Genomic DNA, 19,752 nt, shown 5'->3' with positions numbered 1-19,752 from the left:
CTTACCTGACTGCTGAAGAGTGGGGCTGCTGTCAATCTCGCAGCAAAGCAGAAAGTGCTGCAAAAATCCAGCAGGTCAGGCAGCATCTGTGGAGAGAGAAGCAGAGTTAACTTGTCCAAGTTCACATCAGCTGCTTTCCTGGATCAACTATGTGGTGTGCCATGGCATTGCCCACATCAAGATCCTACCAGTGGAATCGATTGCCCCCAACATCCATATAACCTTAATACCCATGCCCTTTCTGGCACCCCCCACACACAGGGTGCTTAGTGTGCCAATGCCCCCTCACAAATACAGAGCTCACACTGTTAATGGAGGGATGGTACATGGTACCTCCCTTCATGTCAGCACAGCTTTCCCTCCAGTAATGCCAGACCCCCTCCCTTTCAGAATGCAGTGAGACCACTGTGTATCCCCCCCTCCTCCCTTCCATAATAGAGTGAAACCCCTGTGTATCCCTGCTCCCTCCTCCCTTTAAGAATGCAGAGTTAGACCTCTGCATATCCCCCCTTCCTCCTCCCTTCCAGAATGCAGAGTGAGACCCCTGAATAACAGAACTTACCTTCACTGGCGATAACTTCTGCCTCTGAGGACCTGCTGGCTTTTCAAATCGTGAATGGGATGGCACATGACGGCCACCCATTCAGCGGAAAATCTGGCAGTGTCAGTGGAGAGGCGGGAGGCTGAATAATCAGCAAAGGCAAGTACTGTTTAATATATGTTAATATATGTGGTGCGGGGGGATGGGGGGCTGCTCCGAGGTCCCACCACTGCCAGTAATATGTGGCGGGCCCTTCTCGACGTCGCGAGTTGAGGCCTCTCCCCGTAGCATTTTAACGGCCCCCAGGCTGCGACCCACAGCATCGAGGGGCCATTAAAATTCTGCCCAGTGTATTTAAAATTAAACCCTGTTACAATAAGACCAGGTGAAGACAGTAAGAGACCCCCAGACATCTTTCTCACCTGGTCATAATAGTAAGCAAATAGAATGCCTAAACTGTAAAGTACAGTTCAGAGGAAATCATGCTCAAAGCTCATGGTCAAACAACACTCTGAGTACAGCACTTTCTGTTTTTATTTCAGATTTCCAGCATCCGCAGTATCTTGCTTTTATTTTACTCTAAATATGGTGTTTAGATCTGGACACCAGAAGCACAGGGAAACATTCATGAGCTGGAGGTGGTTCCCCTTGTGTTCGAGGTTGAAGTCTGAGAAAAAATTCAAGAAATGTGAAGCTTTTTAGCCTTGAAAGGAAATGCCTGAGAAGATAAAGGTATATGATAGTAAACAATATGGAAAAGATAAGTGTGAGTAAGAGTAGAGCAAGGTGATCCAGGCTCAAACCAGTAAAAGACAAAGTTAATACTGATATTGGGGAGTTTTTCATCGCAAAAACTGATCAACACATGGAATGGACTCCTAGTGAGAATTTAATCCCTGGAATTATTTACGAAACACTTGGATGTTACAATGCGTGAACTGTGGGGTATATTTCAGGATAGATGAGCTTAAGGTGGGCCGAATAGCTTTTCTCATCTGTATGTATCTTATGATTCATCTCACACTCACCTTAAGCCTACACAGATTAATATAGGCAACAAAATTTATCATATTTATATGTTTTATGAATAGTGCAAGCAACAGCAGACTCGAAAGCGACTACAGCCTGCAGGGGTCACTGCCCCATACAGAGTAGGCGTCCCTTTATCCTGAATAATTCTCCAACAGTGGGTCGCAATACCATTAAATACAGTATTAACAGCAATATATTCTTCGATCACACCCAGGAGTGCTTGCTTCCCTTCCGATAAACTTGGAGTTTCTACATCTGGCATAGAAATTGAAGTTGCACTATAACTTTTGAAATATATATGTATACAATTTGCAACTACTGATCATACATCGGCTCTAGTATGCTGTATATTTCAAGCTTTCTTCATAGTATTGTGGCGCCCTAAAGATAAAGTACAAATCATATTTGAGACTAAAGCATTCACCGGTTAGGATGTTTATTTTTGAAGTGATGTCCGCTTGTTTTGTACGCAGCTAAACCTTGTCCGGGTGAGGCAGGAAAAGGACTGTTATGGCAATGTTTTTGTTCCTTTCTGTCCTGCATTAGCTTTATCACTGAGCCATGCCTCCGCTGACTGTGCGTCCCACGAATCAATTCATCATTCTGCTAATGATGCTTACACAAGAAGCCACAGTCTAATTCCTGTAATACTAGGTATGCTCATTGTAAAATACTTATCCTATATCGGTGGAACGTTCGCAAAATATAACTACGAAAATGTCGGATTATCAAATTCCTTGTCGGTTCGCGAGAATATTCTGTGCCAAATAAATGTGATTGTCGGGAGTGAAGCATTGGCGCAAATGTTATAGCAAATAGGATTCGAGGGCAGGAATGTGAAACCTAAAAAGATGGTCTTACAATAAATTACAAAATAATTCCTAAATTATAATTTTAAAATAACCTTTCTATCATATGTCAAATTCAATTGAAGGTGGGAAATGATCACAGGTTTGTATTTGCGGATGACTGTGAACCACTTGAACCAAGCAGGCTATTTTCCTGTCTTGGACTATTTAAAGGTTTTATTAAGTATTGTGGTTAACGTCAGTTTAATAAAGCGCAGTGTCACACTTGGAATATATATATATTAATTAGTTGATACAAAATTAGCTAAACAATAATTTTACCTCAGGTGCTATTTGAAATATTTTTCTTCGTTTGTGTTTATTAAGTTTTCAAATACGAAACGGAGTTCCGCTTGAAAAATGAACCAGTCGCGGTTTGAAATAAGGATGATCATTTATTGATACATGATTCCTGTTTTGCGTCGACTGTTCGATGCATTTAAAGACATGCAGATTTTAAAGGTGACTGGAGACCCGGTGCTCCAATCTCTTTGATACAACTCTTTGGTATAACTTTCCCTGAAATTTACTCCAAATTGGATTTCGATAAGGATAAAGATTTTTTTAAATATTATGCATTGATAAAAATAAAGAAAATATAAATAAAACGTTCTATATTCGTTTTAAACTACAACTCCTTTCATTAATTTCATGTATATTAGGCAAATGCTGATGGGATTATCCCTTTTAATCCATGATGAATTCTTCTGAGCTCTGAGTGTTCCTTTCTTTACAGATGCTGCCTGATTTACTGACTGTTTCCAGCATTTTCCGTTTTTGTTTCAGATTTCTACTGCCTGTAGTAGTGGGTTTTTAAAATTAGTTTAATCCTGTGTTACAAATTATCTTTTTAAAAGCATAATGACGCTAAATGCTTCCTCATATTCCTAAATATTATACCTAACAGCCAATAGTAAGACACAAAGAGAGGAAAACACAGAGCCTTGATTTGATTCCCAACGGTCAGCTCTGACAAATGATCGTGAAGTGTTGAGGTGTATCATCCCCATAAAAGGAGGTGATACACTTCTATTAAACGCTGCCCTGATAGAAAGAATGGATGATGCTGGATTTCTTCCAATTGCTCTGTGTCTTATTGAGAGGCCATCCCACTCTGGTGCGGTCAGCAAACCATCACGATCGAGCTTTCATTCTCCATCGGTGTAACCTGCGTCTCATAAGTGGATCTGAAGCCAGAACCAAGAGGTTTGCAAGCCATCCGTTCTGTCATTACCTTCAATCTTCCAGTGAGGCTGCTAACTGGCCAGTTCTTATGAAAGGTCACTGACCTGAAACATTAACTCTGTTTCTCTCTCCACAGATGCTGCCAGACCTGCTGAGTATTTCCAGCACTTTTTGGTTTTATTTCAGATTGCCAGCATCTGCAGTATTTTGTTTTTATGATACTGCAGTAACTGTGATCAGTTCTGTATTGTTAAACAGGTAAAGCTGATTATCTATAGTTCTTTTTTGTTATTCCTTTTTTCTTTAATTTTGGTTCATTTTGAAAGCAAAGAATGTGGAGGTTTAATAAAATGCGTTGGTGTATCAGAGTGACAAACAATTCTGTTTTGACCGTTTAACTTCCAAAATGGCAAGATGAATAAACTGAAACAGGATATACTGGAGGTGATAATTGTGCTTCAAAAATCTTTTTGGTGAAAGTGTTATTTCATGTGACAAAAAGTATTTCTGCTGGATGAAATGGTGAGCTTGTTATAGTAGACGATACTGGATTTCCGGGTTTTGTAAAAAAAAACAATTCTGCAGGTTTGTTCGGCAGCTGAAGACCGCACTTGCCGGAAAGAACTTTTCAGGCATAATTGTTACAAGATTGATGCTATAAACTGGCTCCAAAACACATGTAAGGTAGAATTTATATCAGATTAAAAACTGCATATTTAGGAATGCGCTATATATTTGCAAACATTGTAACGTGTTTTTTCAAAATATTGCTATCATAGTATTATGTTATAGTATTATAATTTAACAAAAATGATAATTTAGTTAATTTGAAAAACAAACATGCAATCTATATTTACTACATATTATCGAAATCATTAAAATGCGAAAATGACTGTGGGCGGTACTTTTCTGTGTATTGTACAGGAACTACTTCACATATATTCATCATATAAAGATAACCTGATCAATAAAATTAATGGTAACCGCTTCAAATGCACGGTTCTTCCTTTTAGTTGTTTCTTGATACGTTCGTTTATTTTTAATCGGGACATTTTTCTTAATGGTTGCTTGTTCTGCTGTTTTCTAGGTTGGATTGGTGACGTTTACTGACATCTTCTGCTACCATTGCCATTAAAACGAATTGACGAGTACTCGAGTCTTGAGGTGGTTAAAGATCTGAAGAGCTCAGGCTCCCATGATCAAAGCCAGACTCCCTAGCCTGATGTCTTCAGTCGTGGCTCCAGCCAAAGAGTTCAACAGGATGGAGACCAAGAAGGTGGAGCTAATTCTGGTGAAGGAACAGAATGGCGTTCAGTTCACCAATTCGATTCTGATCAGCTCTCCCCAGCCTTCTGGAGAAGGAGATAGTGAGGCCGTGAACAGGGAGACCTGGGCCAAGAAGATCGATTTCCTGCTGTCTGTTGTTGGCTTTGCCGTGGATTTGGCCAATGTCTGGAGATTCCCTTATCTTTGTTACCGCAACGGCGGAGGTAGGGAATCTTATGCATCATCAGTAACTCTTTCTGCTTTTCCCATCTCTATTAACTGTTTTGGCCTCATTCTTTCCTAATTCTCCTAAAAAAACGTACATTAACCGTAATATGTGTTAAGAATATCTCAGACTGTGTGTGTTTTGACTGCACGATGAATGGACTACAGTGGTAATAATCGTTTGATAGTTTAGGTCATTATCCCAGAGGCTGAAATAAAAAATAGAAAGCGCAATCTGAGAGTATGTGCCCTCCTCCCCAATCATGTTCCGCAAGCTTGGTAACTCAGGTCAGTTCACTTCCGAGTGTGTCTTCTGTTAATTTATTGAATTAGTAATTGGAAATATGACGAAGTATTTCATTAAGATATTAAATAATCGCAAAGTATTTGTAACTTAAATTAGCGAATTAATAAAGTGGTAATATGCTAATTATTGTTCTGTTTAAAGTACCTTTACCTGCTCGCGAGACCCTGTCATTTGGTACAGACGCATATCTCTCCATATCTCTCCATGTTGTTTGCAACGCAGTCCTTACTCTATGGCTAGACCCTAAAGGCAATGTGTGAGTGTGCATCTACAGCTCGAGTCTCTCCGCTGAGACTGCACCACCATAAGCATGCTAAAAGGTTCTTTGTTTTCCAACAGGGGCATTTCTCGTTCCTTATTTGTTCTTTATGTTCATTGCTGGAATGCCGCTGTTTTATATGGAATTGGCGCTGGGACAGTTCAACAGGGAAGGGGCTGCAGGAGTTTGGAAGATCTGTCCTATATTTAAAGGTAAACAACTCCTTTGAATTCACTAATTGGGTGTTTTAAAAGAAATAGGGACAAATATCAGGTAGGATTTCCATTCCCGATCACTTTTATTCACCTGTATGAGAAAGTGCACCTGTGAATGTCGAGTAAGACAGCGTGAAGCTTGTCTTTGATAGTCTCAGGAACAAGCCTGGTCCGCACTTAAAGAATGGACGAGGTAACTGGTACACTGGGATTACAGTTTAGCATGTAAAGAAACGAAGAAAACGAGAAAAAATAAATCTGCAGCGTTCCGTTTTTGCTAAGCTGTGTGCTGTTCCAAACTCTGAAGTGAGGTTTCCACAGTACTGTTATTGGCCAATACATGAATCACGCTTCAGGGCTATTTTGTCTTTGGAAAGATTCTGATCGACAATATTAAAACAAAATGTTTCTTTATGTTAATCTCAATTCCAGCAACTGATAACTGCACAACTCTCAATGTTGAAAGCCATATATTGCTAATGTCTATGTCCTCATAGCCATTGCGATTTGAACTGTTATAGGGTCTATCACAATTTTTCTTTACCCAAAATGTTTCAAAAAACATGCATATTTTTTCAATGTTTTTAATTAACAAGTGAGACAATATTTAAGAGCAATTTATCCTGTGTAACAGCTTGTGGGGAAATCAGACAGTGGAAATACAAAAGGTCACTGAAGAAACTTTGCTTCAGAACATGTAGCTGTTAGAAAAATCCCAGGTTTCTCTGAGGAATTGGCTACATCCTCTACATCCATTCTCCGTGTTTCAAGTGAGACAGCCAATGTGTTCATTGTTTCATGGTGCAGATGCAAACTCCATTTATGTTGCACTCTTCAATACAGGAAGCCCTGCAAAATGAAACTCTAAACACATCCTCGAATAACGTTGTTGTGCAAAATATTCTTTAAAATATTAGCTGTCAGAAAAGGTTTGATCAATATTTATTACTATCCTTCTTTGCTGAATAGTTTGGTTCTCGAAAGACACCTACAAAGCTTTTGTTTCAAGTTTTTGCATGCCTATTGTGATAAATACCAGATACAAATATCTGTTTAGTGAGCTGTATTAGATGGCATTGGAATCAAAGACAAAATGCCTCCTTGTAATGCTGGTGCTAGTCCAATCATTCTGGCCTGCCCTATGATATTACAGTGTATTACTTCCTAATAAGGAACATATTGACATTTATTATTGACATTACTGCAAAAGAGATTTGTATCCAATGTTTAGTTTTATTCAAACTAAAGTTATTTTGGAGAATATTACATTTGCCAATAATTTTTCATAGTGTGTGCATAATTTCATGGATTTAGACATTAAGGATCACAGTTCCTGAATCCATACATTGTGCCTTTAGATTTAAATGCTACATTGAAGGTGAAATCATTTAGAACATCATAATTTAACATAGTTTAATTTTAAAAAGTTTTGGAATACCACTCTCAAATCTCCTTCTGCACCTGTTGACCTGGAATGGAAGAATGAACAGAAAAAAGTGATAAATGAACAACAATATCATTCCAGTGCATTCCCATCTAGCCCTGAGCCAAAAGGCAAGCTTTTCAGGGACATTTTGCAGCTTACATAATATTCTTGTGGTAATAGAAATGATATAGTTAATTTGCCTATATGTCAGCCACAACACAAATCAATTACACATACGTGCCCCATCAGAATGTCTCTGAAACATGAAATGAGGAAATACTTTTTCAAACAGCGAGTGGTTAAGGTCTGGAATGCGCTGCCTGAGAATGTGGTGGAGGCAGGTTCAAATGAAGCATTCAAAAGGGAATTAGACAGTTATATGAAAAGGAAGAATGTGCAGGGTTATGGGGAGAAGGCAGTAGAATAGAACTGAGGGAATTACTCTTTCAGAGAGCCAGTGCAGACATGATGGGCCGAATGGCCTCCTTCTGCACTGTGACGAATCTGTGATTCTGTGAAACAATACCTATCAACTTAAACAACACAAGTTTATTGATATGTGCTAGCACATATAATAGTGGCTAATTATATTCCTGGCAATCAAATTATTTCTTGATATGCTTGCAGCATTAGTTAATTCTCTGGTGTCTGTCATCATTCATGTAGTGTGCTAACAGTCATTATCTGCACTAATTGGTTGCTGCTGGCGTTGCAGAAGCCCCAAATAGAATAAAGTCACCATAAAATTGACAGTACGGATATTATTAAAATATATGCACTGGGTATCCTGGAGTGATTTCAAGACAACAATCTAATCTCAGACATCAGATGTTATTTATAAAATACTTGCGCGGTGCACTCAGTTTATGTCACTTTTGAAGTCCTCAGTTAGATTACACTCTTGTAATCCATTATTCTCCTGTTTTTTCAATAGTACAATGAGTGGTAATCATCATAATTTCACCTTTATATGAAATGTTCTTGATTCTATATTTAAAATAACAATGAAGAGCTACACCAGACACTGATACTCTGTATTCTGCACAATTGTTTTAGGTGTTGGCTTCACGGTTATCCTGATTGCACTGTACGTTGGTTTCTACTACAATGTAATTATTGCCTGGGCTCTCTATTATCTGTTCTCATCCTTTACCATGGAGCTACCTTGGATCCACTGCAACAACAGTTGGAACAGCCCTAATTGCTCTGATTTCACCAGCTTTACCCAGCAAAATACATCCACAAAATATTATGAGTACAAAACCAATCCTGCAGCTGAATACTACGAGTAAGTAGAAGAGTTTTATTACAGTTGCTCCTGGTATTAGGTGCTGCCTTTTATATCATTATCATAGTCTAAAGGCAATATTATCCTTTTATGATGTAACACTGGTTCTGATGTTGCTTGGACTAGCTAAGGTTATAGCTTTTGCTACTCTGGAATTTTATTACAGGGCAGGTTTGATAGGGGATGCAATTCCCAGGATTGAGGTAATTGAAAGTGGTAGGAAGGATGCTCCCTTTTACCTGACACCACAATTAAGAAGATTGTTGTCATATAGGTGATCTCTCTCTTGCTCTTGTCATCACAACTTTTCTATTTCTTTCTTACTCTCTCACTTTCTTTCTTTCATTTTTTCTTTTTCTCTTTCTATCTTTCTCTTTCTCTTACTGTCTGTAGTTTTTTTTTATTTGTTCATGGGATTTGGGCATTGCTGGCCAGGCCAGCATTTATTGCACATCCCTAATTGCCCTTGAGAAGGTGGTGATGAGCAGTCTTCTTGAACCGCTGTAGTCCTTGAGGTGTAGGCACACCAACTGTTAGGAAGGGAGTTCCAGGATTTTGACCCAGCGACTGGAGGAATGGCAATCAAGTTCCAAGTCAGGATGGTGTGTGGCTTGGAGGGGAGTTTGCAGATGGTGGTGTTCCCATGCATTTGCTGCCCTTGTCCTTCTAGGTGGTAGAAGTTATGGGTTTGGAAGGTCCTGTCGAAGGAGCCTTGGTGAGTTGCTGCAGTACATCTTGTGGATGGTGCACACTGTTGCCACTGTGCATCGAAGGTGAAGGGAGTGAATGTTGAAGGTGGTAAATGGGGTGCCAATCAGGCGGGCTGCTTTACCCTGGATGGTGTTGAGCTTCTTGACTGTTACTGGAGCTGCACTCATCCAGGCAAGTGGAAAGTATTCCATCACACTCCTGACTTGTGCCTTGTAGATGATAGACAGACATTGGGGAGTCAGGAGGTGAGTTACTGACTACAGAATCCGCAGCCTCTGACCTGCACTTGTCGCCATAGTATTTATATGACTGGTCCAGTTCAGTTTCTGATCAATGGTAGCCTCCAGGATTTTGATAGAGGGAGATTCAGCGATGGTAATGCCATTGAACATCAAGGGCAGATGGTTAGATTCTCTCTTGTTTGAGATGGTCGTTGCCTGGCACTTGCCACTTATCAGCCCAAGCCTGGATGTTGTCCCAGTCTTGCTGCATCTGGACATGTGCTGCTTCAGTATCTAAGGAGTTGCAAATGGTACTGAACAAACATCAGCAAACAGCCCCTCATTTGACCTTATGATGGAGGGAAGATCATTGATGAAGCAGCTGAAGATGATTGGGCCTAGGACACTACCCTGAGGAACTCCTGCAGTGATGTCCTGGGACTAAGGTGATTGAGCTCCAACAACCTCAACCATCTTCCTTTGTGCTAGGTATGACTCCAACCAGTGGAGAGTTTTCCCCCTGATTCCCATTGATTCCAGTTTTGCTAGGGCTCCTTGATGCCATAATCAGTCAAATGCTGCCTTTATGTCAAGGACAGTCACTCTCACCTCCCCTCTTGAGTTCAGCTTTTTTGTCTATGTTTGGGCCACGGTTGTAATGAGGTCAGGAGCTGAGTGGCCCTGGCAGAACCCAAACTGATCTTCAGTGAGCAGGTTATTGCTAAGCGAGTGTCACTTGATAGCACTGTCAACGACTCCTTCCATCACTTTGCTGATGATCAAGACTGGACTGATAGGGCGGTAATTGGCCCCGTTGGATTTGTCCTTTTTGTGCACAATTTTCCACATTGCCAGGTAGATACCAGTGTTGTAGCTGTACTGGAACAGCTTGGCTAGGGGTGCAGTTAGTTCTGGAGCACAAGTCTTCAGTACTATTGCCAGAATATTGTCAGAGCCCATAGCCTTTGCACTATCTAGTGCCTTCAGCCATTTCTTGATATCACGTGGAGTGAATTGGATTGCTGAAGAATGGTATCTGTGATGCTGGGAACCTCAGGAGGAGGCCAAGGTGGATCATCCACTCGGCTCTTCTGGCAGAAGATGGATGCAAATGCTTCAGCCTTGTCTTTTGCACTGATGTGCTGGGCTTCCCCATCATTGAGGATGGAGATATTTGTGTAGCCTCTTCCTCCTGTTAGTTGTTTGATTGTCCACCACCAATCACGACTGGATGTGGCAGGACTGCAGAGCTTAGATCTGATCCATTGGTTGTGAGATCGCTTAGCCCTGTCTATTGCATGATGGTTTTGCTGTTTGCCATGCAAGTGGTCCTGTGTTGTAGCTTCACCAGGCTGACACCTCATTTTTAGGTATGCCTGGTACTGCTCCTGGCATCCTCTGCTGTGCTCTTTATTGAACCAGGGTTGGTCACCCGGCTTGATGGTAATGGTAGAGTGAGGGATATGCCGGGCCATGAGGTTATAGTTTGTGGTTGAATTTGCTGCTGCTGATAGCCTACAGTGTCTCAGTTTTGAGTTGCTGGATCTGTTTGAACTTATCCCATTTAGCACAGTGGTAGTGCCAGACAACACGATGGTGGGTATTCTCAATGTGAAGATGGGACTTCGTCTCCACAAGGACTGTGTGGTGGTCTCTGTCATGGACAGATGCATCTGCGACAGGTAGATTTGTGAGGATGAGGTGAAGTAGGTTTTTCCCTCTTGTTGCGTCCCTCACCATCTGCCACAGACCCTTTCTAGCAGCTATGTCCTTTAGGACTTGGCCAGCTAGGTCAGTAGTGGTGTTTGTGAGCCACTCTTGGTGATGGACATTGAGGTCTCCCACCCAGTGTACATTCTGTGCCCTTGCTACCCTCAGTGCTTCTCCCAATTGGTGTCCAACATGGAGAAGCACTGATTCATCAGCTGAGGGGGGGCCAGAGGTGGTAATCAGCAGGAGGTTTCCTTGCTAGTGTTTGACCTGATGCCATGAGACTTCATGGGGTCCAGAGTCAATGTTGAGGACTCCCAGGGCAATTCCCTCCCAACTGTATACCACTGTGCCGCTACCTGTAGTGGGTCTGTCCTGCCTGTGGGACAGGACATACTAGAGATGGTGATGGTGGTGTCAAGGACATTGTCTTTAAGGTATGATCCCGTGAGTATGACTATGTCAGGTTGCTGCTTGATCAGTCTGTGGGACAGCTCTCCCAGTTTTTACAAAAGCCCCCAGATGTTAGTAAGGAGGACTTTGCAGAGTTGGGTTTGCAGTTGTCATTTCCGGTGCCTAGGTTGATGCCAGATGGCCCAGCTGGTTTCATACCTTTTATTAGGCATTGTAGCGGTTTGATACAACTGAGTGCTACGCCAATTCCGAGAGAAGTTAAGAGTCAACCACATTGCTGTGGGTCTGGAGTCACATGTAGGCCAGACCAGGTAAGGACGGCAAATTTCCTTCTCTAAAGGACATTAGTGAACCAGATGGGTTTTTACAACAATCGACAATGGTTTCATGGTCACCATAGCTTTTAATTCCAGATTTATTAATGGAATTCAAATTTCACCATCTGCCGTGGTGGGATTCGAACCCATATCCCCAGAGCATTAGCCTAGATTAGTAGTCCAGTGACATTATCACATCGCTTCCTCGTCAATGCTCCTCTGTACTTTACTTGTTCCTTCTAAGTTTAAATACACTCTGCATACTCATCTCTTTCGCTTTCTCTTCCTTCCTCTCTCCCTTTCTCTGTTTAATAATATTTTCATGATCATTGCTCCTCTGCACTTCAGTTTCTTGTCCCTTCTAAACTTTAACTATATCATTCCGCTTACCCTTCTTCACTGTGTTAAATTCAAGGCTCATCACAAGATTTTGAACTTTAACTCACAGATTTCCAAATATCCAATCAAAAAAAAAATCCTGTGATTCTAAATTGTCAATCACACTGTTTTCATTATTTCATTTAGGACATCTGAAATGTGAAAGTTTTAAAACTTCCTACTTTACGTGCTTCGAAGGATGTGACAAACATAGTTGGGCTGGATCTTGCTGAAGCGGGGCATCTTGCAACGAGCAAGTCCTGTTAGTTAGACCTTTTTCAGCTGCTCAAAATTTTTTGCACTGTAACTTGCTGGAAGTACAAACTGATAAGGGCATGCAAAGAGAAACTGGATAGTGGATCAAGTGTATCTTTGTAACCAATGAGATTTAATGATTGAGAAAGAAACAGAGGGACAACTGAGAAAAAGGGTGAATTGGAGACAGATCAGATATAGAAAAGAAATAAAGGACTGAATTTTATTCAGGCAACGCACTGCGCGGTGGCAATATTACACGGGATGGGGGGGGCTCATTAGCATCACGGCGCCGAGCCACCCTCCCGATATTACGTGGGGAGAGGCGAAAGATTCGACGCAGTGAGAGAGTTTTTGACAGCTGTGCAGCAGATGCTGGGGCCCTATTTTAAGTGCCCCAGCACCTGCTTCCTGACAGCTGTCAAAGAATACTTACCTGACTGCTGAAATTTAGGGCTGCTGTCAATCTGGCAGCAAAGCAGAAAGTGCTGGAGAAATCCAGCAGATCAGGCAGCATCTGTGGAGAAAGAAGCAGAGTTAACTTGTCCAAGTTCACAGACCTGAAAGTTAACTCTGCTTCTCTCTCCAAAGATGCTGCCTGACCTGCTGAGTTACCCCAGCACTTTCCATTTTGCTGCCACATACTTACCCTGCTGTGTCCCAGTGTCCTGTGAAGTTGCGATCCTCTTCTCCCACTCAAGTGTAACATTCCTTCTTGTAGGCGTGCTGCACCTGGGTGAATAATCTTAATTTTTCACATTCCAGGACATGAGATTTAAATGGACCATAAAGAGGTTTACAGAGAACGCACTGACACAAATGGGAATGCATGGGTGTCACAGCAATGTAAATACATCCTTCACTAAATGTTCCTCACCAACATATGTGTCCTTTTCTCAGTGTGAATGATGTGTGTCAGCATGTAGCGCCAATGTCACATCCCTTTGCACCATTGACTCTTCAGGAGAGCCAACATATGCAATAACATCATTGCCATGTCACCATTACTCATGAGCGTCTCCACTGATGCAGTGACTTGGACATTGGCTCAGTCAGCTGCTGCCTCTAATGGTTTACACAGGGATTCTGCAGGTGTGGACTGGTGTACAGCAGGTGAGAGAGGGTAATGTATGGCTTGCAAAGCTCATGTCAGTTCCTCTGGAGCAGAGAGCCTTTGTCTGATAAGCTACTTCCGTACATCCTTAGCTCACTGCTAGACGTGTGTGCAGAGCCTGGATGCCATCTGCCCTCCCATGCGTCTTTCATGTTGTAGGTCCTCAGCGACCTCATAGTCCGAGGAGGAATCCTGTTGACGTCTCTCCTCATCATGCCAGGCCTGGCCCCTATTGGGTGCGTCGTTGTGCAGAGCAGCAAAGAAAGGTGCTGGCCTTTTCAGGCTGTAGTACAGGGTATCACCCTATCCATCCAGGCATTGGAGGTGCTCTTTCAGCATGCCGATCTCCTGCCCAATGGTGGCTCATGTAGCTCAGTGGCTGGCGTTGTATCCCTCCTCTGCAGCAATGGTGGGGACTCTCACTGGAGCCATGTCTGCAAAGGATAGCCCTTATCTCCAAGAAGCCGCCCCTCCATCTGAGCCAGTTCAGTGAACAGCGGTGGCAGCCGGGACTGGCGTAGGTCCCAGGTGTCATGACAGCTGCCTGAGAAACGGTCACAGATTTGCATGAAGCATCTGCAGTGATCACATACCAGCTTCAACTAAATTGAGAGGATTCCTTTAATGGTGGTGTCTACTGGTGGTAGCCTGGCGGGAGGCCTGATGGCCACATGAGTGCAGTCTATGAACTTTACAACCTATGGTTATCTGGTAATGGTGCCGAAACCGATGGCCCTCTGGGCCTGGCTGTGAGAGTCCATCCTGAAGCGGACATACTGACTGGCCCTCTGGTGCAGGACATCAGTGACCTCCCTTATGCAGCGGTGCACTGCTGACTGTGTGACCCCACAAATGTCTCCGATGGGCCCCTGAAAAGCTACTTAGGTGTTAAGCTTGAGAACCACTGCCACTATGAGGACCGCAGGCATAGGATGTCCACTGAAGCCCATGAGCTGCAGGTCATCTTTGAGCAGGGCACAGAGATGTGTCACCACCCTCTCTATATGTGCAATCTTCTCTGACACTGGTGCTCTGACATCCGAAGGCATGTCATGTGGGGCCTGTAGATGCACAGCAAACGTAACGGCGAGCTCCCCTTGAGGGCTGCTGCTCATGACTGGGGGCCTCTACATGGATCGCACCTGCCTGTTGATATTGCCTCTGGCACATACGGATCCTCAGGATCAGAGGATCACACAATGTAAGATGAGCCATACCTATTTCAATGTGATAAATAAAGTTAAACCCTTCATGTATTCGAAGGTGCCTAACAGGACAGGGATTGATGTTGTTGGGTACATCAGCTGCTTTCATGGATCAACTATGGGGCATGCCATGGCATTGCCCATCCTGGCCAACACTGAGTGGCACAGCATGACCACATCAAGATCCTACCAGCTGAATCGATTGCCCCCACCATCCATATAACCTTAATGCTCCTACCCTTTCTGGCACCATCCCCACACACAGGGTGACTAGAGTGCCATTGCTCCTTCACAAATACGAATAAACAATTAGCATACACTGCTTATAGTTTAGTTTAGAGATACAGCACTGAAACAGGCCCTTCGGCCCACCGAGTCTGTGCCGACCATCAACCACCCACTTATACTAATCCTACACTAATCCCATATTCCTACCACATCCCCACCTGTCCCTATATTTCCCTACCATCTACCTATACTAGGGGCAATTTTTAACGGCCAATTTACCTACCAACCTGCAAGTCTTTTGGCTTGTGGGAGGAAACCGGAGCACCCGGAGGAAACCCACGCAGACACAGGGAGAACTTGCAAACTCCACACAGGCAGTACCCAGAATTGAACCCGGGTCGCTGGAGCTGAGAGGCTGCGGTGCTAACCACTGCGCCACTGTGCTGCTTATGGAGAGAAGGTACACATGAACCTCCATTCATGCCTGCAGAGCTTTCCCTCCAGTAATACCAGACCCCCCCTCCTCCCTTCCAATGTGCAGAATGAAACCCCTGTAATCCCCCCTCCCTCTAAGAATACAGAGTGAGACTCCTGTGTATCCCCCGTCCCTTTCAGTATGCAGAGTGGGACCCCTGTGTATCCCCCTCCTCCCTTTCAGAATATAGAGTGAGACCCCTGTGTATCCCCCCTCCTCCCTTTAAGAATATAGAGTGAGACCCCTGCGTATACCCCCTCCTCCCTTTAAGAATACAGTGACCCCTGTGTATGCCCTCCTTAAGCATACAGAGTGAGACCCCTGTGTATTCCCCCTCCCTCCTCCCTTCCAGTATGCAGAGTGAGACCCCTGTGTATCCCCCTCCTCCCTTTAAGAATATAGAGTGAGACCCCTGTGTATCCCCCCTCCTCCCTTTAAGAATACAGTGACCCCTGTGTATCCCCCCCTTAAGCATACAGAGTGAGAACCCTGTGTATTTCCCCTCCCTCCTCCCTTACAGTATGCAGTGAGACCCCTGTGTATCCCCCTTCCTCCCTTCCTGTATGCAGAGTGAGACCCCTGTGTATTCCCCTCCTCCCTTTCAGAATATAGAGTGAGACCCCTGTGTATCCCCCCCTCCTCCCTTCCTGTATGGAGTGAGACCCCTGTGTATCCCCCCCTCCTTCCTTTAAGAATACAGAGTGAGACCCCTGTGTATCCCCCTCCTCCCTTTAAGAATACAGAGTGAGACATCTGTATATCCCCCCTCCTCCCTTTAAGAATACAGAGTGACCCCTGTGTATCCCCCCCCCTTAAGCATACAGAGTGAGGCCCCTGTGTATTCCCCCTCCCTCCTCCCTTCCAGTATGCAGAGTGAGACCCCTGTGTATCCCCCTTCCTCCCTTTAAGAATACAGAGTGAGGCCCCTGTATATCCCCCTTCCTCCCTCTGAGAATACAGAGTAAGACCCCTGCATATCCCCCTTCCTCCCTTTAAGAATACAGAGTGAGACCCCTGTGTATCCCCCTTCCTCCCTTTAATAATACAGAGTGAGGACCCTGTATATCCCCCTTCCTCCCTCTGGGAATACAGAGTAAGACCCCTGCATATCCCCCTTCCTCCCTTTAAGAATACAGAGTGAGGACCCTGTATATCCCCCTTCCTCCCTCTGAGAATACAGAGTAAGACCCCTGCATATCCCCCTTCCTCCCTTTAAGAATACAGAGTGAGGCCCTTGTATATCCCCCTTCCTCCCTCTGAGAATACAGAGTAAGACCCCTGCATATCCCCCTTCCTCCCTTTAAGAATACAGAGTGAGGCCCCTGTATATCCCCCTTCCTCCCTCTGAGAATACAGAGTAAGACCCCTGCATATCCCCCTTCCTCCCTTTAAGAATACAGAGTGAGACCCCTGTGTATCTCCCCTCCCTTTAAGAATACAGTGTTACCCCTGTGTAACCCCCCTCTTCTCTTTGAGAATACAGTGAGACCCCTGTATATCCCCCTTCCTCCCTTTAAGAATACAGAGTAAGACCTCTGTGTATCCCCCCTCCTCCCTTTAAGAATACAGAGTAAGACCTCTGTGTATCCCCCCTCCTCCCTTTAAGAATACAGAGTGAGACCCGTGTGTATCCCCCTTCCTCCCTTTAAGAATACAGAGTGAGACCCCTGTATATCCCCCTTCCTCCCTCTGAGAATACAGAGTAAGACCCCTGCATATCCCCCTTCCTCCCTTTAAGAATACAGAGTGAGACCCCTGTGTATCCCCCTTCCTCCCTTTAAGAATACAGAGTGAGGCCCCTGTACATCCCCCTTCCTCCCTCTGAGAATACAGAGTAAGACCCCTGCATATTCCCCTACCTCCCTTTAAGAATACAGAGTGAGGCCCCTGTATATCGCCCTTCCTCCCTCTGAGAATACAGAGTTAGACCCCTGCATATCCCCCTTCCTCCCTTTAAGAATACAGAGTGAGACCCCTGTGTATCTCCCCTCCCTTTAAGAATACAGAGTGTTACCCCTGTGTAACACCCCTCTTCTCTTTGAGAATACAATGAGACCCCTGTATATCCCCCTTCCTCCCTTTAAGAATACAGAGTAAGACCTCTGTGTATCCCCCCTCCTCTCTTTAAGAATACAGAGTAAGACCCCTGTGTATCTCCCCTCCCTTTAAGAATACAGAGTGAGACCCCTGTATATCCCCCTTCCTCCCTTTAAGAATACAGAGTGAGACCCCTGTGTAACCCCCCTCTTCCCTTTAAGAATCGAGTGAGACCCCTGTATATCCCCCTTCCTCCCTTTAAGAATACAGAGTGAGACCCCTGTGTATCCCCTTTCCTCCCTTTAAGAATACAGAGTGAGACCCCTGTATATCCCCCTTCCTCCCTTTAAGAATACAGGGTGAGACCCCTGTGTATCCACCCTCCTCCCTTTAAGAATACAGGGTGAGACCCCTGTGTATCCACCCTCCTCCCTTTAAGAATACAGGGTGAGACCCCTGTGTATCCCCCCTCCTCCCTTTAAGAATACAGGGTGAGACCCCTGTGTATCCCCCCTCCCTCCCAGTATGCAGAGTGGGACCCCTGCAATCCCCTCTCCCTCCTCCCTTTAAGAATGCAGAGTGAGACCCCTGAAAAGGAACTTACCTTCTGCCACGAAACTTTCTGCCTCTGAGGACCCGCCGGCTTTTCAAATCGTGAATGGGATGGCACGTGACGGCCTCCCATTCAGCAAAACATCCAGAGGTGTCCATGGAAAGGTGGCGGGCTGCTTAATCAGCAAAGGTAAGTATCATTTAACATATTTTAATTGGGGTCCCGCCATTAGGCGGTGGGGGCCCGCACCAAAATCCCCCGCTGCCGATAATTTGCAGTGGGACCTTCTCAATGTCACGGGTTGAGGCGGGCCTCTCCCGGCAGAATTTTACCGGCCCCCGCGTCGAGGGGCTGGTAAATTTCAGCCTAAACAGAGGGAAAAACTGATTGGATTAAGAGAGAGAGAAAAAAAGAGACAGAAAGGAAAAATAAGAAAAAAATTAAAATGTGTCATGTTTAAAACCTCTGAGAACAATTTACCACCTGAAGGAATGAGAATGCATGGTTTAAATTGTTCAATTTCTGAATCAGAGAGGATGATGGTATTACATTAACAATTATCACATTGTTACAAAGGAATTACTAGACTTAACTTTCTGTGTCTAGTTTAATGTGCAATCCCTGTGGGTTCTTAAAAATAATGGGTAGGCTAATGATGAGATGCCATTTATGCAAATGGTGGACTGGTGTAAATTGACCAGCAAGTTCTAGATATTCACAACTCATGGCATATCTCTTAATCCCCTGATTTACCTGGTTGATTTGCACCTTAATAATGGGATGCATCATTAACATGCCGTTATTTTTCCAATAAGATCCAGCCCATGAAGGAAGATTTTATTTAAGAGTGGATGAACCCAAGAGTTGGGATTGGAGAATAGTTTCACACTTTAATATTAAGATGTAGAGAATTTCCAACATATTGACCTTCATCTGTGCCCAAAGAAGTTTCTCAGCAGCATTAGCTTCAAATGCCATTTCTCACAGTCACAGCAGTAGACGAAACTGATTAACTTCCCACCGACTTTTGATTTTCATCTCTGATTTATGGGGCAGGATTTACCTTCCTTGGTGCCATCCAGAATTGGGTTGGGTAGCAGAGAAGAATGAGCAGAAATTCAGGCAGTGAAGTTTACCTTTACCTCACTGCGCGACCTAGATTTTCTTCCATTGTCCCCATGAACTTTTGAATATTTGTATGAGTTTGTATGTATTTGTATGATATATTCATATCAGTATGAGTATTGTGAAGTTTAGTATTACATGTTGTTTGTTGGAACAGTACATTGGTATTTTAGGCTTGTTATCGTATCTGGGCATACAGGGTACCACTGGGGGCACCACATATTTAATAATTAAAGCATGTCATGTATTCTGAAGTACTCAGGGTTCATTTGGGTTGGGAATCGGAGGGAGGCAAGGGCCTGTTGTTTAGGGCTACTATCCTTGTCCAACATTGGGTGACTACAGATGGCATAATTCCTTTATCCACCAGTCTGCTTTCTCCTTCTTGTTGCTCATTTGGTTACGGCCCAGGGGGAG

The 19,752-nt window shown here is 43.8% G+C and overlaps 1 protein-coding gene across 1 annotated transcript in view; it reads left to right on the top strand.

The window, feature by feature from the left end:
- The first annotated feature begins 4,801 nt into the window (after positions 1-4,801).
- Positions 4,802-19,752, top strand: part of slc6a3 (solute carrier family 6 member 3) — a 128,957-nt gene continuing 114,006 nt past the window's right edge. The window contains exons 1-3 of the mRNA XM_068050467.1: positions 4,802-5,096; positions 5,744-5,875; positions 8,361-8,592. Of these exons, the coding sequence (XP_067906568.1) occupies positions 4,802-5,096; positions 5,744-5,875; positions 8,361-8,592 (659 nt within the window). The remainder of the gene's footprint in view (positions 5,097-5,743; positions 5,876-8,360; positions 8,593-19,752) is intronic.

Source organism: Heterodontus francisci, chromosome 2, assembly GCF_036365525.1.
Source record: "Heterodontus francisci isolate sHetFra1 chromosome 2, sHetFra1.hap1, whole genome shotgun sequence".
NCBI lineage: Eukaryota > Metazoa > Chordata > Chondrichthyes > Heterodontiformes > Heterodontidae > Heterodontus > Heterodontus francisci.
This window is presented reverse-complemented; position numbering and strand designations above follow the sequence as displayed.